Consider the following 21,609-nt stretch of genomic DNA (forward strand, 5'->3'; position numbering starts at 1 on the left):
CGCCTGCACCGTGTGCGTCCCCTGGCGGCCGAGAGGCGCCTCGCGGCCAGGCCGCCGCCAAACCACGCCCCCCGTGTAGACCACGCCCCCGCGTGCGCCCCGGTCCCGCCCCCGCTCGGCTCGGCAGGGGCTGGGCACGGTTCGGGCTGGGCACGGCTCCGGTTCGGCTCCGGTTCGGCTCCGGTTCGGCTCGGGCTGGGCACGGCTCCGGTTCGGCTCGGGCCGGGCACGGCTCCGGTTCGGCTCCGGTTCGGCTCGGGCTGGGCACGGCTCCGGTTCGGCTCGGGTTGGGCACGCCTCGGGCTGGGCACGGCTCCGGTTCGGCTAGGGCCGGGCACGGCTCCGGTTCGGCTCGGGCTGGGCACGGTTCGGGCTGGGCACGGCTCCGGTTCAGCTCCGGTTCGGCTCGGGCTGGGCGCGGTGCATCCCCAGACCCCGCCCTCTTCCGGGCTCCGCCCCTCCCGTGCCGCCGTTCCGGTCGCTGCCCGCCGGTGTCCCCTGCCCTGCCCGCGGTCCCCACGCTCGGTGCCGTGCCCTTGGCTCGCTCCCGGTGCCCCCAGGCAGGCCCCGGTGTGCCGGTGCCGTGCTGCCGGTGCGGAGCCCACGCAGGAGGGACAGCCTCGTTCATGAAATGCTTTATGACCGCGCCGCCCGCGCCGCCACCCCCGTCCGGCCCCACACCGGGGGACAGCGCTCTGAAATTACAAAAGGTTCACAGAAGGGTCTGTGGGCTGTCCCGGGCAGCCCGTGGCCTCTCCTTCCCTGGAACACCACGGCACCAGCACCAGCCCCAAGGCACACGGCTCGGGCCCCGCCGGCTCTTTGGCAGCTTTTTACATTTCAGCACTTTGATGTTGTTCCAATAAAGTTTGTTTCTAGAAAGTCAACATAAAAAAACTCATTCCCTTGCCTGGACAGGCAACACTCAGGGCCACCCAGCTGCGCCCAATGCAGGTGCACGACCTCGGTGTGCACAGCCCTTGGCACGAGGCAGTGCAGGGACCCTGGTCCCCCCAGGAGCTCCGGGCTGCTTGGGATGCTCCCAAGTCCATGCAGCTGGCGGATGTGGGATGCACAGCACGGCCCTCAGTTCATGAACTGGGTGTAGCCCTCTGCCCCGGTGACAATGACGTCCATCCAGATGCGCATGGCCTCGGCTGACGGTGCCACCATGAAGTAGAGTCGGTCGTGGGTCTTGACACAGAAAGTGAGCGCAGGGTTGGGGCTCTGGAGGGGAGCATGAAATCAGCACTCTGCTCCCCTCTGAGCAGCACTAATCCCCTCCCGGTCCCTCACAAAGCCCAGCACTGGGGTCCTGCTCTTGGTGCCCTCAAGCTGGCACCGTCGGGGGCCACAGACCATTCCAGGAGCATCCCTGGCACGCGCTGCCCTGCTGCCTCAGAGAGCGTGACAGAGGACAGGGAACGGGACCGGCAGAGGGCTGCCAGCACGCCCCCAGCAGCGGCGGGGCCCAGCTCTCACCTTTGCAGCACTGCGGAGGTGGTCGTAGTAAACCTCTTCAATGGCTTGGAAGTAGATAACACCCTTCAGCTTTGTCTCATGTTTATCTGCCCGAGAGAGGGAACCGCTGTTGGCCGTGGGTGACGGCGCGGGGAGGGGACGGGGGCGGCCTCGGGACTCACCCACGAAGTAGGAGAGGGTGCGCTTCATGCGGTCAAAGACAAACCAGCGCTTCTTCCAGGACTTGATCTTCCCGCCCATCTTCACCAGGTAGCCCTTGCACATCTTCTCTGTCAGGATGATGTGGTAGCAGGTGTCGACGCTGTGGCCCGAGGACTCGATGTGCAGCCGCAGGTTGAAATCCTCCTTGCGGATGGGGAGGTACCGTGTCAGGGGACGAGCCTGCAAAAGCAACACAGCCCTGCACAGGCCACCCGTGGTGACACGAGCCCCGTCCCTCCGCTGCCAGCCGGGCGTGCCTCAGCGTCCAGGCTGAGCGGGGCACGGCAGCGCACCTGTGAGAAGTGCTTCTCCCGCAGTTTGACCTCCTTCTCCACCAGCTTCTGCCGCCGCGCGGTCTCGTCCTGCAGGCGCCGTTCCAGCTGCTCCCGCCGCCAGCGCTCGTCCTCCAGCGCCTGCTGACGCAGCTCCATCTCCCGCTCCTGCCAGCAGGCACGGCACTCAGCCCCGAGGACTGCAGGCCTGCTTGCCACCCAGCCACGGTGCTGGTGCCCCCACTCACCCGGGACTCCATCAACCGCGACTTCTCCTCGTGCGCCTCCTTCAGCATCTTCTCCATCTCCTCAATCTTCCCTGTCTCCATCCCGCTGGCACTGCACAACAGCCACAGCTGCTGCCCCAGCAGGAAGCACCCTGAGCCAGCAGCATCCCAGCAGAGCAGGCTGTGCCCTGGCCACAGAGCTGGCCCCAGGATTACCTGGAGATGTTGTCAGGTGAGCAGGCAGAGTTGTTGCCGATGGAGATGCTGGTGTCCATGCTGTCTGAGCTCTCCAAGCTGAGGGTGTCATATGCATGGTCCAGCTCCTCAGCGCGGGGCCCGGCGCCATGGGGACGGCTGTGGTGGAGGATGGAGTGGTGCACAAGCCGGGGGAAGGCAGTGGGGAAGGGGGGCTGCCCGTGCAGGGCTTCCCACTGGGACTGCGCCTCAGCAGCTGCCTTCTGCTTCAGCTCTGCGAGCCGCCGCTTCTGCTCCTCGATCACCTGCCGACCTGGGCCACGGCAAGATGACAGCATCAAGTCAAATGCGCCACATTCAGAGCCACATCATGGTGGGCGAGGGGGTGGCACAGGCAGAAGACACGACAGGCACTGCTGGAACCACCAAGGCACGGTAGGGGCAGAGGTGGGAGCTGCTGTCACAGCGCTCTGGCAAGCACTGCAACCTGTCTGGGCAGGAGCAGGGGGCACATGCGCCAGGCTGGCAAGGAACGAGTAGGGCAAAGCATTAGCAGGCTGGGGATGCACAGGGTTGTCTCTAAGCAGATGTTGAGATGCACCTGGGGTCCTGGACTGGTCATGCCCCTCTTATGTATGGCAGAAGGTGCCAGCCAACAGCCATGCTGCTGCCTCTGGGCTGCTCTAGGCAGTCCAAGTCAACCCACGTCTCTACCTGGTAGATTGCCTGGCTGCAAGGGCTCTGCTGGGAGCAGCTTGGCTGCAGATGGGCCATCAGGTGGAGGGGTCAGGAGGAAAGAGAGGGGGGAAAAGCAAGACTGTGAGAGAGGCACTGCATCCTGCCAGAGCACTGCTGCTGTCACCACCCTCGGCCAGGCGCCCTTCTCCACTGCCCAAGTGGCAGCGGGGATAGCATCTCCCAAAGTCCCAGCACCCCACAGAGCCAGGACAGGAGCCAGAGCTCACCCTTCTGCTGCAGGGCCAGCTGGCGCTTGGTCTCGATGTCCTGCAGCGTGGCCACCAGGTTGCGGGACAGGCTGCCCGCCGGGCTGGGGGGGCCCTGGGCAGGACAGCAGGTGGTCAGCTGCAAGGATGGGGATGGGGATGGCACCAGGCAGGTGAGGGCCAGGGCCAGGGAGCCTGGGTCCCCCTGGCAGCCATACCTTGGGGGAGGGACTGCGCTCCAGCACGGAGAGGTTGAGCTGTGAGGACGAAGGGGTCCCACTCTTCATCCGAGGGGTGAGGGCACCAGCACCACCCTCTGCTTTGGCACGATAGACCTGAGCACAGACACAGACATGAGAGACACATGGGGAAACTGCAGAAGTCCCCCTGGACAGATGGCTCCCCAGATCCTGCTCTGTGTCGGTGCCATCCTGGCAAAGGGATGCAGCCCAAGAGGAGGCAGAGACTGCCCACCCCAGGCCACAGGTCTGCTCTGACTTTGCCTGCTGTGGCAGCCAGAGCCCCAGCAGCACTCAGGGTACAGGGTCCACAGGAACATCCCCACACTGCCCCACTTCTGCCACAACCAGCGGCCCCAAAGCCTGAGCCTGGGCAGCACAGAGCCAGGATTACCTGAAGAGCCTGGTGAGAGGAGTGAGCTTTAGCTGGAAGTGGAGGAGGGGAAGAAGGAGGAGAGACAGAGGAAGAGGAGGTCTCACAGCCAGCCATAACCTCCTGGTACCACTTCTCTAAATCAAGAGCTGGGGGACACACAGGTCCTCCCAACAGCTGCTGCTCCATCTGGAGAGAGAGGCTGCGTGAGAAAGGATGAAGGACAAATGCAGCAGGGGGGACAGATGCACAGAGAAGAGGTCGAAGCATTCCTGCCTATGCCTGCACCACTCCCCCAGAACTTAACAACTTAACATGCAGACCCCTGGAAGACCTGTGCACTCCCTGGCTAAGTCCCAGCAGCTGTAGGAGCCATTTGCTGCTCAAGAGAATGTGAGAACTGATCAAGCACAAAGACCCCTGCCCTGGGGGCAGTGGAGCAGCAGGCAGGACAGCCAAGGGTGTGCAGGGTGTCAAGAGCCCGAGCTGCTGCTCAGCTCCATCTGCAGCTCACCCCTTCCCGTGCATCTCCATCACCTCCCAGGGAGAGTACAGGGGGCCAAATGGAGGGAAACAGGGCACCAACCTCTGCAGAGATGAAGGGAGAAGGGAGAGATGGAAGAGGAGGAAGAGGAGGAGCACAGCCTGAGGATGAAGGAGCCGGAGGGGTACAGCCCAGCAGGGAAGCAGCAGGGGTGTGGAGGCTGCCCAGGATACCCGAGAGCTGCTCCACGGTCACATACTGGGCAGAGAGAAGCAGATTGAACCAGGGTAAGAGCGAGGGCAAGCAGGCACGGAGGAATGAGCAGGCAGCTCCAACCCCCACAGGAAGGTTCACTGTCCTGGGAGGAAGAGCAGCTGGTGCTGCAGCCACCCTGCTGCTGGGCACTGGCTCAGGCCTGCTCTGATCCTCCTCGCTCGAGGCCAGCACCCAACAAACAAAGGGCTGCCCCTCCCACTGCTGGGCACCCCCTCTGCTCCCCCCGGCCACTGCACCCAGAGCAGGCAAGAAGGGCACCCCAGCCAGGAGACTGGGCAGCTGGAGCCTCTGCTCCCCACTCAGCTGCAGCCACACAAGCGTCCTGACCCCAGAGATGTGGGCTCCCGGCCCCAGGGCACGCAGGGGCAGCTGGCTCCCTCCTGGGATGCAGCGGGCGACCCGCGGGAGCAGACCCGAGCATGCTCTGGGCAGGTACCTCGTTGGCTGTGGGAGCTACAGCAAGCAAGAAAGAGCGCTGAGCGGCAGCAGGGGCAGCAGCAGAAGCTTTAGTGTCCAGGCTGGGGCCATGTGCATTACTGCAGAACCTGAAAACGTCAGACAGCCTCATGTACTCCTAGAAATCCACGGCAAGGGAGAAGGAGAAGAGTTAGACCCGTGTGCTGGCATTGTGGCACTGACTGCACAGTGGAGCAAACCTCCCTGTGCATTCCTGCCCCAACACTGCCTCCCAGCCCTGCCCTGCTGCCCGTGGTGCCCCCAAGCACCTTGGGGTGCTCAAGCTGGGCTGGGTGTGCTGGCACCCATCTTGCTCCAGCCTTCAGTGCAGCTTTGCTGAACGCCTTCGAGGGGCAGGGATGCCTCAGGGTCCTCCACAGACACTGGCCACAAATCCTCCCTAGTGCAGCAGCACTGGATGAGGCACCTCGAGCTGTGCTGACCCAACTTAAAATCCACTTCCTCATCCTTTCTGAACCAAATGTGCTAAGCTGGGGACCTGCTCTTATTTTGGGAAAGCCATGCTAGCAGGACCCTACAGGATGCTGTCAGGAGGTGCCCAGCCAGATGGCAAGCTATGAGCAAGGGGGAGACCACTGCACCAGGGTTAAAACAGGGGGCAGCAGCAGGAACTGGGCTGCCCAGCGGGCTCAGGAGAGCGCCTGGAATCGGGGACTGAGTGTTAATGAGCACGGCTGCCAGAGATCTGTATGATAAATGCTCCAGCCATGCTGCTGTGGGGCTGCCCTGCTGCCTGGGGGTGACATCAGTCCACAAAAGGGGTGTCTGCCGGGGGAGTAAGTGAGCAAGCACATGCAGCTAATCCCTCTAGTTAGTTACCTCTTGTGCCTTGGGGTAGGAGTAGGTGGCAGGAGAAGCTAAGGAGGCAGCTGCTGCTGGCAGGGGACTCAGGGGCTTAGTTCCCTCCAACAGCTCATAAGGTTCAGAGATGTGGAGGGTCTCCTGTTGAAGGGTAAAGGTTGCGTAGGCAAGGTGGGCACAGATAGCAAGGTGGCAGCAGCAGGAGTCCCACTGCAGGCAGGCACGAGGGGACTCTGCCATCTTGTGCCTCTACCAGCAGCAGGTAAGGCAGTACCACAGCCCCTGAGGGCATCGTGGTTCTGGCTCCCCATTCAGAGCCATAAGCAAGGTAATGGGACAATTCACTTCCACCTAAAAGTCCCCTGGACCAGCACCAAGACATCCCCATGCGTGCTCTCCAGCAACGATGGGACCCTAGGCAATCCTGTCCCATGTGCTGCTCTGTTGCATTTCCCCTTCCTCCCTCCCAACCTCTGCAGCCCGTGGAGAGACTGAGCAGCTGGAAGCACCTGGCTCTGGTCAGAAGGTACTTGGGAACACAGGAACTGCTGCAGAGCAAAGCTGCTGGTGCACAAGGCTCATCCTCACTGATGGCTGCAGCTTAGGAGAGCAGCTCTAAGCACCACAGCCTCCTCTACCCACTTACCTCCCGGAGAGCTGAGGACATTTTTGGGAAGCTCCTGCCACCTGTGACAAGCTGGTATCGCCTCTCCAGAGACACGAGCTTCTCCTTCTCCTGCGCATGGAGTGACAGGTCAGAGGCAGCTGATGGCTCCTGGCACCCCGTGGCCAGTCACCCCCCAAGCTCTCCCTGCCTGCCAGCAACCTGTCAAGAGCTGGCAGGCCCTTGTCCCCGGCCTCAGGGGCCCACAGTCACGGCATTACCTTCTGCAGGAGCTGCAGGACGCTGCTGCGCTCCCTGGCCAGGCGCTCGGCCTCCTGGGCACTCTGCAGCCGGATCTGCGCAGCCTGGGCGTCCAGGGCAGCCACCCGCTCCTGGGGAGCAGGCAGCAGAGATGAGCTGGTGCTGCTGAGCCATGGCACGCAGCCTGGCCGTGCCCGACCCGCGGCACAGCCCAGCCTCATGGAGTCCTGCCGGCCGTCCCCACCTTCCTGCGGGCGATGCTCCGGTGGCACTCAGCCCGGCTCTGCAGGAGCTGCTGGCCTCGCGCCTCACGCTCCTCTTCCAGGTGGCTCTCTCGCTCCAGCTGCTGGAACTCCAGGTCCTCAAACAGCTTGGCCTCCGTCTCCAGTGCCTCTGCCTCCTTTGAACGCACAAGAGCACTGTGAGTGCATCTGACCCACTGGACGGGCACCTCCGCGTCCTGCAGGCAGGTCTCCCACAGCAAAACCTCCTGCGTGCCTCCACATCCTCCTGGTGCTGGCCAGGAACAAGAGCTGGTGGCCAAGCCTGTCCTCTGTGCCCAGTGTGGGCAGGCAGGCAGTTTTGCCTTCTGCTGGGCATCAGAAACACAAGAGATACTGAGAGGAGTGTCTGCCATCAGAAGAAGGCAATGGAGGCACCCAGAACTGGCCAGCACAGAGCAGTCACCCCATGAGATGAGCTTGTCACAGCCAGGGGCTTCACCAGCCCTCGGAGACCAGCTGTCCCTGCTGAACCACGAATGGGCTAAAGCCGTGCCCTGACAGGTCACAAAACACCATGTGCCAGCGTAACCACCAACAGCCACACTGTGTCACCAAGCCTGCAGGTGGCAAAGCCCCAGCAGACAAGCACCATGCTGGACAAACTCCTGTGTGTCATTCCAGCCTTCATGCACCGACAGCACATGGCAGCACTCAGCTCTGGGCCTGCCAGTGCCACCCTGGCAGCCACTGTGCCATGCAGCCCACGGGGATGTGTTTCACCCTGCTCCGTGAGACGGGCAGCCAGTGACACAGCACTGATGTGGTGCCTCTGAGGGCTCCCACACGCAGACACTGCTCCATCACCCCCCTGCCCACTCTACACCAGACCCTCATCCAGAATGTGAGTGCCTGGCTGGAGCAGGCTGTGGCAATGTGGGTGTATCTGAGCAGGCACTAGCCATGGGCTGGGGAAAAGTCAACCACTTCCAGAAAATACCAGGTAATAGGAAAAAATGCTGAGGACTAGCAGTAACAGGGATCAACGTCACTGTGTAAATAAACATTCTCAGGAAACAGCTGGAGGCAGCCAGATGAGGATGCAGCAGCCCCCAAGACTCCCCAGCCTGCCCTCCTCGGCAGGGTCCATGCTGGTGCCCTGCCGGTCCCGAGGAGCTGTGCGGGTCCCGAGGAGCTCTGCCCAGCCGGGCCCGGGCGAGCGGCAAGCTTACCAGGACGATGGTGCCCGGTGCCAGCCGCCTCCAGCCCGGGTGCGACGCTCCCAGTGCGGCCCCGGCTGGCAGGGAAGAGCTGGCCTAAGCTGGAGCGGAGGGAGGTGGGCCATGGTCCGGGAGGGGTGGGGGGAGACACTGACCCTTCGCATCTGCTCCTGCAATTGCTCCCGCATTGACTCGGGGCACTTATCAAGGTGGCTCTTCGACTCATGGTAAAGCGCCTGGAGTTGCTCTAGCTCCTTCCTTTCAGCATCAACCTTTGCCCTTTCCTGAATCAGGGGAGAACAAGACAAAACAAAAAGAAAAGAAAAAGGGGAAAAAAAAAAAAGAAGACACACTTCTCAAATGGGCGCCATGCAGAAGCTGTGAGTTAGAGAGGGGCTCAGCTGGAGGCACAGGGGGCTCAGGAGAAGGGGCGTCATGGCAGCTACATGCCATGTACAGGGGGATCGAGAGATCAAGAGACACGGGAGCTGGCCAAGCAGTGTTAGAGGAGTTAAAGCCAGCCCCTGACCTCAGCTTTGTGCTTCCAAGAACAAACTTGCAGGCAGCAAAAAGATCAACTGATAGCATGGTTCAAGTCATCCCAATCCTGCACAGGCTGCATCACAATAACCACTAACGGGCTTTCTTAACTGCTACCAGTTGGGAACTGCAGGTCCTGAATGCAGCCTGGGGTCATGGACCACCCTCAGCCATCAGAAGGAGAGGGCAGCACCGGGCAGCAGTGAAAACAGGAGGCTGTGGTCCAGCAAGAGATGCTCAGGCTATGATGAGTCAGCAGCAGAGCAGACACTGACTCCTGGACCTGGGATGAGGGGCCTGGCCACAGGAGCAGTAAAATGGGGCCAGGAACATGGGACTGGCAGAGGGGAACCACCCACAGGTTTGGTGGTACCCTACAGGGGCTTGGCATTGAGAAATGCTTGCTGCAAGGAACCCTGTGCTCCACACAGAGATGGGACATCATGACAAGGGCTATGAGGGGACTTGCTGCCAGGGAGGCAAGGCTGGTACAGGCAGATGCCCCAAGAGAGGAGCTGTGGATTGCCTGGGGGCTCCTGGACATGCAGAAATGTCAGAGGTGGTGGCAGAGTTCAGAGCAGGCACCGTTAGTGTGAGTAGTGCAGATGGGTTAGAAAAGTGGGTGGTTAGGTCAGCAGAGAGGCTGGGAGAGGGCTTTCCCTGCGCTCCTCTCCTGGCTCTGCATGAGGCTGTCCCTGGCTACAGAAGATGCCTACAAAGGGCTGGAAGACCAAAACCAGGACAAAAACCCCAAATGCTGTAGGAGCACCACTGGGAGGCACCAATGGCCACTCTGCCAGGCCACAGGCACCCCAACAGCCCTGGGGCTGGCCAGACCCCAAGGGACATTGATGGCACATGACAGTGGCACGGAGCTGCTGGTGGGACCTTGGCATAGGCTGCACAGGGACAATGGCCTCAGGCAGCAGAGAACCAGATCCCAGCAGCTCTCCCTTCGACAAGGCCATGCCACACTGCCTGCAAGGCTGTGGGACAGCCAGCATCCAGCAGCTGGCACAAACATGCCACACACGCAGCTCGTGGGTGCCTTCAGGCAGTAACTGCACCACAGGCGACGTTGGGGATGGGGGCCAGGACCCCTCCCAAAGCCACCACGCCGAACACCTGCAGTGGTTTCCCAGCCACCTCCAGCAGGCCGAACACCACAGCAACAGCTGCCATCACACACAAAGGCGCAGCAGAGGAGGTGACCTGCTGCAAGACGCAGTCCCCTAGCGAGGACAGGTAACAGGGAGAGCCGAGGCCTCTGCTTCGGCACTGCCCGCGCAGGCAGCAGCCATCTGGAAAGCCTCACGCCTCAGTCTCCCCGCCAGAGCAACAGGCAGCAGCTGAAATGCTCCCAGAGCACTGGCTGTGCTCTCCTCCAGCAGGGCTGTTTGACCAAGCCCAGACAGACAGACAGACAGATCCCCCCAAAATGCAAACCACAGCGGCTGCTCCCCAAAGCCTCTGGGGAGCCCAGGGTCTGGAGAACATGTCCACAGGGGAACGCTGCAGCATGAGGCATTGCAGCACTGGCTGTGAGTGCCACGGAGGGTATGGCACAGCTGGTGACGATGGGAACCTGTGACTGGGCTCACCTTGTCCCGCTCCTTGCGGATGCTGGCGTCCAGGCTGGAGAGCTTCTCCTGCAGCTGCTGCGCTGCCTCCTGCTCCTGCCGCAGCCGCAGCACCTCCGACTCCCGCTCACCCTGCAGCAGCGCCCGCTCCATCTCTGCCTGGACAGCCAAAGCCTCTCAGGATTGCTGCTCCAGCTGCATCTAGCTCATACCCTTAGGATTTAGCGCTAACTGGTGAGGGCAGCAAGCAGCAGGGGACCCACCAGTGTCCCCTGACCTCTCACCTCTCGCGATGTCTCCTGCAGCTGCTGCTCCAGCTCCTTGACACGACCCTTCAGCTGGTCCAGGCGTCCCAGGACACCGGCACGCTCCTCCTCCAGCCGCTGTGCCTCCTTGGCCCGGGGGCCTGTCAGCTTCTCGTGCTGTGGAAAGGGCTGATTGGCATGGCACAGTGCAGCACGGCACGGTAACAGAATGGCACCAATGTCCCCTTACCTCGTGGTGGGTACTCTCAGTGCTGCTGCACTCCTCCTTCAGGTTCTCCTCATCCGACCTCTCCACGCTCTCCCTCTGCTGCAGCTCTTCAGCAGCATGGCCCAGAGCCGTGGCACCCCTGGGCACCCACTGGCCAACATCTGTGTCACCAGCCAGGAGCCTGTGCACGTCAGCAGGCTCAGCGCCGTCTGTCTTGGTGTACTCAGCACAGAGGTTCAGGATGGTCTCCAGGCGCTGCCGCTCCTGTAAGGAAGAGCAGTCCACATCCAGCACGCGCTGCGGCAGGAGCGGGCACAACCCCGTGCCAACGGTGCCCACCAGAATGCGGGCCCGCACGCTGGGATGGGCAGGCAGCATTACAAAGCACAACGCAGCCGGCTCGACCCCACAGCCCAGCCAGGCACGCGATGTGCTGGGAGCCGGAGCTGGGCTGATTGCAGGCGAGCGCCGCCGCTATTTCCAGGCGGTGACTCAGGCTGCCCGCGCCAGGCGTGAGTCAGGCTGAGCAAACACGGCCCGCCGGCTCGGCCCGCAGGACTGGCGGAGACCCGGCAAGCCTCATCCAGATGCCAGTTCCATAAAAACTCCACCAGCCCTAAATATAGATGCAATGTCCACAGAGCCACGGCACCACCAGCAGCAGATGGGCCCGGGCAGGGACAGACAAGATGTGGAGGGTTTTGCAAAGGAAGGAGTGCCACCATTTTGGCCAGTAGCCATGGGGCCATGCCAGCCCCACCAGCTTCCACAGGCTGCTGTGATTTGGGGGCTTTGTATTTCCAGAGAGCTGCTGAGCACCGATGGCTGCTCCTGGCCATAATCCCCCTGGGTAAGCCAACAGCCTGACAGCTGTGGTAAATCCCCAAGAGGCAAAGGCCAGGTTTCAAAGCAGCAAACAACAACAGCTATTTGCAAAGAGGGTGTCCCACACTCAAACGTGTCCCCCCGCAGCCCCAAGGCTCACCAGGCGCTCCATCTCCTGCTCCCGGACCCGCTCCTGCCGCTGCCGCCGATGGTACTCCAGCAGCTCGTCCTCGTTGTCGCTGATCTCAGTGATGCTGTTCTTGCGCTCCCGTGACCCCGCTGGCAGCCGTGGGTCCCCCAAAGGCTTCCTGGGGGCGCGGGGGCTCTGCCGGGGCGAGGGCACAGCTGGGGAGCCCAGCCCGTACGTTGGGCTCAGGCAGGTACCGAAACTGGGCCGGCGCGTGGGGTTCTCCGACAGCAGCGGGGGTGAAGGACCCCCAGCGCCTTTCGACTCCTCCAGGCCCTTGCGCCTGGCACGGGGACTGCCAGGCACTTCCCTGCCCAGCCGGGGCTGCGGCGAGGGGGTGTCAGGGGCCAGCCGGGGGCTGGCAGCCCGGCGTGCCAAGGAGGGACTCAGGGGAGGCAGCTCCCGCATGCTCTCCATGTTCCTCCGGGCCACCCGTGGGCTCTCGGGGGGCTGCAGCCGGGCCTCTGGGACCGCCCTGCCGGTGGGCTGCCGGCTGGGGGCCGCAGAGTCCCGTGGCTCCCGGAAGGGACTGGGGGGCCGCTCCTGCAGGGCCACCCGTGGCCGCGGCGCCGCCCTGGGCGTCAGCCGGGGGCTGCCCACCCGCTGGTCCCCAAGCCTCTCAGCCGGCCAAGGCTCACTAGAAGGCCCAGCAGGCAGGGCGGGCGGCTGGACAGTGTGGTTGTAGCTGGAGGAGCGGAGCGGGAGAGGGGGCGGCACGGCTGGGCCTTGCTCTTGGCTGCTGAGCGAGGGGCTGGTGTAGCTACTGCTGCTGGCTGGGGAGGACAGGGGAGAGAAGTTCTCATAGCTGGAGCCCCCCGAAGCGGCCCCAGGGCTGGGCGGGGGGGACAGGAGGCAGCGCCCACCCCCATTCACCACGGGGGAGAGGGGGGATCGGCCGCAGGCAGGCGGCTTCTGGATGCCAGGGGCTGCAGACTCCTCCAGCACCAGCGAGTCCATGATGTCCTGCAGGTCCTTCTCGATGGAGCTGACAAGGGAGCTGTGGCTGTAACACCCACGCTCTGACAGCTGGTGGCCACCATTCACCAGGGCCTCGGATTCTGCAGGGAAACAAAGGAGAAGGCATCAGCGTGGTGTGACTCCGCCGCAGCCCCTGCCTGGGCTGAGTCCAACGGGGCAGCCTGGCATGGTCCTTACATGCAGCCTTGCAGAGTCAGAGCTGGGTCGCAGCCCCTCTCTGCTGCACCCCGCTGCCACCCTTTCCACTCCAGCTGGGGAGTGGGGCAGGGAGCAGGCTGGAATCCCGCTAGCCCCATCACCCAGGAGACAGAAACCTGAGAGGACAGCTGCCCTCCCTGCGTCGCAGCTCCCTGCTCCACTCTCTGGAGAGCAGCTGCCCTCACCCCCCTGGCACCCACCACCCCTGCACACTCTGGCTTCCCAGCAAGGGGTCAGAGGTGCAATAGCCAAAGGCTGCTGACCTGCAGCACGTCCAGACCCACCACCACGTCGCCCTCAGCCTCTCCACACCCTGGCCAGGGTGCCCCTGCCTGGGCCGCCCCGTGCTCCCGGCGCAGCACCGATGTGCCTGTCACTCAGGGAACAGCGAATGGCAGCAGGCACGGAGCCCAGCCAGGACAGCGTGCCACCCGGGCTGCGTCACCCCCTGGCACCCAGCAGCTCCCCCACGGCAGCTGGCACTGCCTTCGGGCCTGGAAAGATGTGCCACAGCCCTGTCAGTGTGATCCCACCCAGTCCCGCGTGGCAGAGTGAGCATGCAGGGCCCACAGGGATGCTGCATGGCTGCATGATGCTCCTCAGCCACAGCACCTCCCCGTGTCCCTCCTCCCGTCCCCCAGCTGCAGGCATGCTGCCTTCCCAACACACACGTGGCACGGGAAGGCAGCCAAGCTCCTCTCCCTGTGCCAGGGTGTGCTGGTTGGGGCAGGGATAAAGGCTACCAGCCCAGGGATCAGTGCTGGAGATTTGGACATCCCTGGGAGCCAGACACGGTACTGGCACCTGGCCCACTGCCCCACGGACAGGCAGACACAGCAAGATAAGCTCATGAGATGAAGGGCAGCAGCCAGAAAGGCCTTCACAGCCCCAGCACAGCCACTCCAGCACACAAACACCGCCTCCAAGCAGCGGGGGGGCTCCGACGGGCGATGGCTCTGCCATGGCCAGGCTGGGCAGAAGTGAAAGCCATGCCTCAGTGCCCCCACAGTCCACCCCTTGGAGGTGATATTAATCATTAACAAATACCAGTGCAGCTGCCACAGCGGGCTGAGCTGACGGATGGCACCCCACAGCCGGGTGTGAGCCTGAGTGCAACAGGACAGGGCTGGGAGAGCACTGGGCTGATGGGTCAGGGAGTGCTTCAGCATCTGCCCTGCCCTGCCTGGGACAAGGGAGGGTCACCTACTTGCTGGCAGCCCGTAGAGAGCCGATGGGCTTCTGCCCCCCGCTGGGATCATGCTCTTAATCCACTTGGCCTCAGCAGGGTGGTTGAAGCGGAGGAAGGTGGCCTGGCCCAGGCAGATGGTGCACCCTTGGGAGAGAGGAGAGAGGGTTCAGATGCCAGCCGACAATATCAGAGCAGCTCCGGAGAGTGCAGGGAGGCAGTCGGGCACTGCTCGCCCAAAGATGCGCCCTGGGGAAGGCAGCGGGCTCCTGCTGTCAGCAGAGGCTTAGGGGGAGGCTGGAATCCAGGTCACTCTGCAGCAGCTGCCGGCAGCGCATCCCGGGCGCAGGCACAGCTGGGGTCCCCGCCGGGGGCCGCGGGGGAGCTGGCGGCACTCCAGGGTTTGCGTGGCTGCCAGCTGCAGACAAGACAGCTCCTGTCCCTGCTTGCAAAGCGTCTCTTCTTGGCCCAAAGCAGCAGCCCTCTTGGGGCAAGGCTGCCGAGCAGCCCGAGGAGGAAGGCAGCTCAGGAAGGGAAGGGGAGCGCAGCCGTGGGCGCTCACCTGCTGCCCGTGGCGCTGGGGAGGCATGTGCTGGCAGCGGGGAGCATCAGGCGGCTTGAAGGCGGCTTGCTGCCGACACACCCCACTTTGAAGCGCCTGCCAGGGCTCTGGGGAGAGGCTCGCTCCATACCAACAGCCGCTGCTGAAAATCCCTCGCCGGAGGGGACATGTTTTATGGAGCACCCGTCAGCCCAGCTCGCAGCAAGGAGAGCGAGAGGCACTACAGACTAACAGCTATCGCCGTCGCAGGGGCCTGTTTCTCCTGTCTAAGCAACAGGGCGGGACGGAGTCCTGCTCACCCCGGCTCAGCGAGGGCATCCTGCCTGCCAGGGAGCAGTGCCGACGCCCAGCCTGGCAGCGGCTGTGCCGGAGAGATGCAGCACTGCCCTGTGCCTTCCTTCCCCACGTGCCGGCACCAGTGGAGCCACAGGTCGCCCCGGCAAAGCGAGTAATCACCAACCTGCACCACGAGCATCGGCCTGACAGCCCCGCAGCTCAGTCCGCTGTGGCCTGCACAGATGCCGTCCCTGCTCCGCCACGTCCCTGCCTGCCCCCGGGGACAGCAGGATGGGCAGCTCGGCTGACCCCGGCCCGCACCCCGCACCTACCGTGGCCCTCGCTGCCTGCTGCGGCACCGGCGAGACCCGCGGGCCGGAGCCTCCTCCGGCGGCCACGTGGCTCCCATTGTCCCCGGGGGGCGCCCGCGGCAGCGCCCACGCGGGTGGGTCCCCCCTTCCCGGGAGCGACCGGGGCAGGCGCGGGGGGACCGCGGCGACAGCGCCTGCGGGGGCACGATGGCTCCGTGCCCCGCGGAGCAGCGGGAGCGAGCCCCGCCCGGCGCGGACACGCGTGGCCGCGGCACCGCACTCACCTCGCCCCGCCGCCGCCGCCCCCCGGGGAGGGACGGGGGGCCGGGCCTCGCCCGCCCCGCCCGAGGGTCCTCCCCGGGAGGCGAGACGGGAGCTGTGGAGGGCGGGGATCGCGGGGAAGGGCCTGAGGCTTTGTCCGCGCTCCCTGGGAGCGGCCCGGGGGGGCGGCCGGGTCCGAGCCCCGCAGCCACGCAGGCAGAGCAGCGGTGTCCCGGCAGCCACCCGCCGGGAGGACACTGGGGTGTTTTCCTTCGTCATCTCCCTTCCCAAAGCTGGCTCAGCATCTCCGCTGTTCCTCAAAGCCCGCCCGGGTCTCTCCCTTCCCCACCGCACTTGACACACGCAGCAAAGCCAGCTCTCAAACCGTGCCAGGAGCTGGCAGGTTCCCACCGCACAGCATGGAGGCCAGGAGTACGCTGGCTGGCATATGCAGTTACTGGATGGCTCCTCAAACACCCCAATACCCAACGGCACAACTCCACAGGCAAAGGTTCTGGTGAACCACGGCCTGCTCCTACCTTGGCTGAGGTGCGTGGGCCGCTGGAGCGGCACGCCGTCGATGGCACAGGCGTTGCCACAGGGGTGCAGGGTGAGTGTCCCTCGCACGTTCTCGATGTAGCAGTGCTGGGGGGCCAGCCCGGGGCCCTGCAGGACGATGTCTGTCGCAGCCGTGCCAATGGTGGTCCTCCCTGCCAGCAGAGAGGGCGTCTCAGTGTCCCTGTCACCAGCGCGCCCATGGAGACCCCCGGCACTCACCTTCCTCCAGGGGCAGGAGTGTGATGGCAGTGCTGAGCCGCCCGCTGCCCAGGCTCACCAAATGCGGCTTCTCTGTCTGCACTTTCAGCCCCTTGCCTGTGTCGATCAGGTCCAGGGGGCTGTTCTGTAGGAGGAGAGGGAGGGATGCTCACAGCCCTGCAGCTGCAGCCCAGTCCCCTGCACTGCCCACCTGGCTGAGCTGCTCCAAAGCAGCCAGGATCAATGCCCAGGCACAGCCACATGCCAGCAGGACTGTCCAGCAGCAAGACGCAGCAGGGGAGGGCTCTCCTGCCTGTGCTACCTATCCCGGGAAGCTGAGGCGAGCTGCCACGGGAGCTGGAGATCCATGGGGCTTGGGCTGCATCTAAGAGGATCCCAGCTGCAGCCGCTTAGCTGAATGGGCTTTGCTGGGGATCCCGTAATAGGATTGGCTGAGGCAGGCTGCAGAGGTGGACTCCAGCCAGATCCCCCTGTTCCACAGAGCACAGGTCCTGTGATCCTGTGTGCTCACCTGGATGACAGTCTGGACTCTGTGGGCTGGGCTGGTGGGGGTCCTGCCAGATGCCTCCATGGTGCCTGCTTGGAGACGTCGGATGGTACCGGACACGGGCTGCCAGAGAAACAGAATGGCAGCACGAGTGACCACGCTGGGCATGGCCTTGATGTGTTTTTCCTGCACATCCCGGGCAGCAACCTGAGCACAAACCCTACCCATTCCAAACCAGCATTTGCCACCAAGAGGATTACTGTCCTGAGCTCCTGTCTTCATCATGTCAGCAGCTGCCTGAAGCCCGTGAGCATCCCTGCCTGCCAAGGCATGCATCCTCCCCAGGCACACATCCCCATCCACCCTGGGAGACCCATGCATGTGCCAGGCGTCAGGACAAGACAGTCCGGGAAGGAAAACTACACATGCACTCAGTTCTGGGAGCGTGGTGTTGGAAATGCATGCTTTAAACGCCAAGAGCTGTGAGCAGCCAGACCCCAGTGGCTGTCATTGGAAAAGCAGACACAAGCACAGGTTCTGGCTGTCCCCAGCAACACCTGGGCACCCCTGTCCATGCCACCAGTGCCCGGCTCTGGCACCCGGGCACATGCCTCTGCTCCCACACAGTCCAGCAGCAGCTCACAGTGCACATGCCCTGCTGAGTGTTTCATACCCCTGCCCATGTGGCCATGGCCTGTGGCCAGCAGGCAGGGCCACCACCCATGGAACGGCCATGCTGCCTCACATTCTCTGCGTGAGTGGGAGGCAACTCGAGGAGGAACAATTTCCGTCACCCGGCACTCACGCCATGTCGGGATGCTCCAAGGATCTAAATTTACCGTCTGCTGCTCCCCACGTCCCTCCCTTCCGCCCCGGACTAGTTGACTGAGGCTTAACCCTTCCCGGGCAGTGTGCATAGGAAGTGCTCCGTCCCCGTTAGGAGGCTCCGGTCCCGGGGCCGCCAGGAGGAGCCCCGGGCTCGGCTCTCGCCAGCATCAGCCAGCCCCTGGAGGGACCCCCCCGCCCGTCCAGCACTGGGCTCAGCTGCGGGGGCGAGTGAACGGCTATTACACACTGTGGAAAAAATGAAACGCTGGAAAACACCAGGCGTGGGATCCAGGACCTGGATGAAACCCGGGCGTCTCCTGCGACAGCGGGACTGGCCGCCCCACAGCAAGGGCTCCGTGGGGACCACAGCCACACTTCATGGGAGGGGGACAGCTCAGCTGGGGCAAGGGGGGGCGTAGAGATAAAGTACCCCGAGAGCAGTCCACGGGTGCTCGCCGGCTGCCGAGGCAGGATCCCTGCTCTCCCTCCTTACCTGCCACCTGGTCCGGGTGCCGAGCGGGACCCTCCGCGGCAGGGTGCCCATGTTCCCCAGGCACTGGGGTGCCGCACTGCCCAGCATCTGGAGACCCCGCGGCCCAGCCGAGCCCCTGCCCCGCACTTACACCTACGTCCCGTCACAATGCTCAGGAAGGAGGAAAAGCCAGGAGGGGCCAGGCTGCTGCAGAGGAAGGGAGCGGGGCCAGGGTGGGATCTTGTGCCGGTGTTAACTCCTTCCCAGCATGGTTGTGCTGGTGAGAGCCATGGAGGACCCCCATGCCGTCCACCTGGGGGATCGTCTCCGATTCTGCTGCCTGCTGCCCAAACTCTCCACCAACACCCCCACTCCACAAGCAGCCCCCCTGCCCATGAGCTGGAGGGTGACCCTGGCATCCCATCCCTTCCCAACGCCCCCAGTCCCACAACACTGCCCTCCAACAGAGCCCCTCACCTGTCCCGGCAGCACACAGGGAACCCCAGCCCGTCCTGCCGGGGATGCAGCCCCTCTCCAGCCGGCTCTGCTGTAGGAATGCGGGGCGGGAGCGTGGCCGCCCCAGCCGGCGCCCCACTGCTCGGCCGGACAAGGCGGCCTTTCTTCTCCCGCCGCCGCCTGCAGAACGCGCCGCTTGTTCCCTCCGTGGGAAGCGGTGGAGGCAGCAAATGCCAAGGGGTCGGGCTCGGTTACCACCGAACAGCCCACGGTCCTCGAGCACCCCACGCAGGGCTGCCTGCTCAGCCCCGGCCTCCTGGAAGACAAAAGCCCCTTTCTTCACCTGGCACGGCCAAAAGCCTCACCTGGGAGGATGCCCAGCACAGACATGCTGCCCCGGGGTGCTCCGGGGAGCCCCTGCATCCCACTGCCCACAGGCTGCAGTGCCTGCCTGCCCCAAGCCCACGTGGGCAGGGGGGCTCTGGGGGCCCACTCCTGTCTGACCTGCTGTTGCCCACCCAGACCCAAGCTGGGCACAGCGCATCCTGACTCACCCCACATGAGGTACCAGCAGACCCCAGAGCTGCAGTGTGTGCCACCGGGCAGGACACGGGCAGGGGCGTTCAGCCTGTGCTCATGAAGGAGCACGGACTGGCAGGCCATGCCATGCAGTATCAGCCACGCTGGGATGAAGCATGGCAGAGCCAGGCGCATGGCACCCCCTCGCACGGCCTCTCACCCCCACTTGTGGCTGGCTGGATGAGTCACAAGGAAGCCCGAGCGGCCGAGCTAAGGGGTGCACACGGCGGAGCATCCCAGCCTCCAGCCAACTTGGCTGCCTGCTTGCTCCCCATCTGCTAATGCGCTTCGGGTGCTCACCCCTTCCCACAGCCTCTGCCCTAGTAAACAACCGGCCCTTCCGCCGGCCGCTGGCAAGGGGGAGCCTGTCTCCTGCACAAAGGCAGAGGCGAGTGAGGAGCTGTTCCTGGCCTCTGCCTCCCGGTCTGGGGCCGACAACTGAGTGGGGGAGACCCAGGCAGCCCCATCCCACCCAGGCGAGGGACGGTGGGGGCTGCGTTGCGGTTGCTGGGACAACGCCATGATCCTGGCAATAACACCACCATAAATCAGCCACCAGACAGCTCCGGCGGGAGCTGAGGAATCCTGGCCACACCCGCTGATTTCATCGCTCCGGAGAAGGGCTCCTGCACCCCTGCAGCACAGCTGTGCTCCGGCCGAGGCCCACGCTCCGGGGTCTCCACGCAGTGGTGGATGCTCAGCCTGTGCTCGGGTCGGGGAGGGCGTGCAGCCCTGCCTCCTGCAGCCAGCACCCCCCGAGGGCGCTGAGGCACACAGACCCGACCACCGCTGCAGCCCCAGCACTGCCCCAGACATCACAGCACACACACAAGCTCCAGACCCCTCAGAAGACTGCACAATGGAGAGCTGCTCCTCAAAATGCTCTCATACCAAAATGACAATTTCTCACCTGCAGGCCAGAAGGAGCATCTGCAACCCACACTGACAACATCTTGGGGACCATGACACAGGATGGGCTTGATGGGTCTTGAACCCAACCCCTGGCACGAACCCATCACCCAGCCCTTTGTTAGCTGGCAAAGGGGTGGGGTGAACCTCACCTTTCCAAATCAGGCATTGATCACTCTCCTCTTTCTGGTTGCCAGCAAGGATCCCTTGCCATGCAATACTGTGGTTCCATCCCCCTGCATGCTGCCCTGCCCCTGCTGCCCCACACTTCTTCTGCATGACCACCTGACCCTTCCTCCTCTCAGCACAGCCAACAAACTCCAGCTCTCACCCAGCTAACCCACTCTTTTATAACACCCATCCTTAGTGGACATAGCTGTGCCCTATTAACGGCAGGGCCGTTCCTACTCTTTGGTAATTAGTACAGTTGCAACTCCTCAGGGGTGAGATTGCCTTCAGCACTATCTCTATTCTCCTGCAATCCATCCTCCCACATGTACCAACACACGGCACCACACAGCAAACTCAAATGTACCAGGAGTTATCAAAAAGTAGCCAGCCGTGTTGCCTTGCTAGTGCCCGCGGTGCTCAGCCAAGGGATCTGCCCCCTGCAGCCTCTGCCTGGTGCTCAGAGAGGGCTGGGGGCTTGCAGGTGGAGGAGTGGGACACTGGCCCTTCAGCACAGCAGCTGGACCTTCTGGGACAGCAGATTCCTCTGGCTTCCTGACAGCAGCTGAAGGGGCTGTGGCAGGAGTGTGGCAGGAAGCTGGAGTAAACAAGATGCAGCCATAGAGCAGGAAGGATCCAGCCAGACCAGTACTGTTCCCAGGCTCCCCAAGAGGTGTCAGACAGCAGTGGTGGCCGTGGGCCAAGCACCATCTCCTCCTGTGACTGCCCATGAGCTGCAGCAGGATTTGGGGACGGGAGAACCTTCCAACACCGAGCTGCTCTCAGGGCTCCCACACCAGCAAACCCACCACTGACGTGGACCACTGGATCCGGAACCAGCTCCCAGCCCACCCACACACCACCCAAACATTGTGCAATGATTGGTTTTATGGCTGACCGTGTTTTTCCTACTTCCCTGTCTGCAGCTCCTTCCTGCACCCCTCCCAAGGCACCCCAGGGAGCAGGGAGCCCCAGCATGTCCCACAGCCAGCCCCAACACAGGCCAAGGCAGCCGAGCTTGCTCTTGCCCCCACCACGTCCCACAGCACCAGGGACCCCTGGCGTTACAGGACACTGACCCAGCCCCACAGGCTCCCCAAGGGCAGCGGTGGCCTGGGGCACAAACTGGGGGGTGTCCGACCCCCTGGCAGCGGCTGCTCACCTCGCTCGCCCCGCCGCACAGCCCGTCCCGAGCTCCGCCGCCGCTCCACCGTCCGGCACTGCGGCCCCGCCGCGTCCCCGCCCAACGGGGCCGGCGCGGCCCGCCCCCGCCAGGGC

At 63.8% G+C, this 21,609-nt stretch overlaps 1 protein-coding gene across 12 annotated transcripts; it reads right to left on the reverse strand.

Moving 5' to 3' along the window:
* Positions 1-751: 751 nt before the first annotated feature.
* PHLDB1 (pleckstrin homology like domain family B member 1) lies at positions 752-21,559 on the reverse strand. Of its 12 annotated transcripts, none has more exons than XM_041413696.1 (27): positions 21,494-21,559; positions 18,697-18,991; positions 16,944-17,042; positions 16,433-16,556; positions 16,195-16,365; positions 14,267-14,392; positions 11,857-12,941; positions 10,893-11,135; positions 10,682-10,819; positions 10,419-10,556; positions 8,433-8,561; positions 7,081-7,236; positions 6,857-6,967; positions 6,618-6,707; positions 5,990-6,112; positions 5,130-5,267; positions 4,520-4,675; positions 3,955-4,122; positions 3,540-3,656; positions 3,343-3,460; positions 3,092-3,136; positions 2,399-2,690; positions 2,204-2,294; positions 1,977-2,123; positions 1,644-1,863; positions 1,483-1,568; positions 752-1,227 (listed from the first exon to the last, which is right to left on the reverse strand). In XM_041413696.1, exons 3-27 carry the CDS (start codon positions 17,001-17,003, stop codon positions 1,087-1,089), a joined length of 4,413 nt encoding a protein of 1,470 aa, XP_041269630.1. In that variant the 5' UTR covers positions 17,004-17,042; positions 18,697-18,991; positions 21,494-21,559; the 3' UTR covers positions 752-1,086. The 12 variants fall into 12 exon arrangements, with proteins under 12 accessions (XP_041269630.1, XP_041269627.1, XP_041269628.1 ...); XM_041413693.1 differs by lacking the exon at positions 21,494-21,559 and adding an exon at positions 19,230-20,573 and having other exon boundaries at positions 755-1,227; XM_041413694.1 differs by lacking the exons at positions 5,130-5,267; positions 21,494-21,559 and adding exons at positions 18,241-18,426; positions 19,230-20,570 and having other exon boundaries at positions 757-1,227.
* Between the last annotated feature and the right edge of the window lie 50 nt (positions 21,560-21,609).

The sequence above is a fragment of the Onychostruthus taczanowskii genome, unplaced genomic scaffold, assembly GCF_017590055.1.
Source record: "Onychostruthus taczanowskii isolate IOZ18803 unplaced genomic scaffold, ASM1759005v1 scaffold43, whole genome shotgun sequence".
Lineage (NCBI taxonomy): Eukaryota > Metazoa > Chordata > Aves > Passeriformes > Passeridae > Onychostruthus > Onychostruthus taczanowskii.

Bases quoted from the DNA above. Each gene is read 5' to 3' on its own strand.
- PHLDB1 (XM_041413696.1), bottom strand. From the start codon at position 17,003: ATGGAGGCATCTGGCAGGACCCCCACCAGCCCAGCCCACAGAGTCCAG. The intron at 16,366-16,432 runs GTGAGTGCCGGG...CTCTGCTGGCAG, and splicing joins ACTCCTGCCCCTGGAGGAAG to GGAGGACCACCATTGGCACG. The intron at 1,569-1,643 runs GTGAGTCCCGAG...TCTCTCGGGCAG, and splicing joins CACCCTCTCCTACTTCGTGG to ATAAACATGAGACAAAGCTG.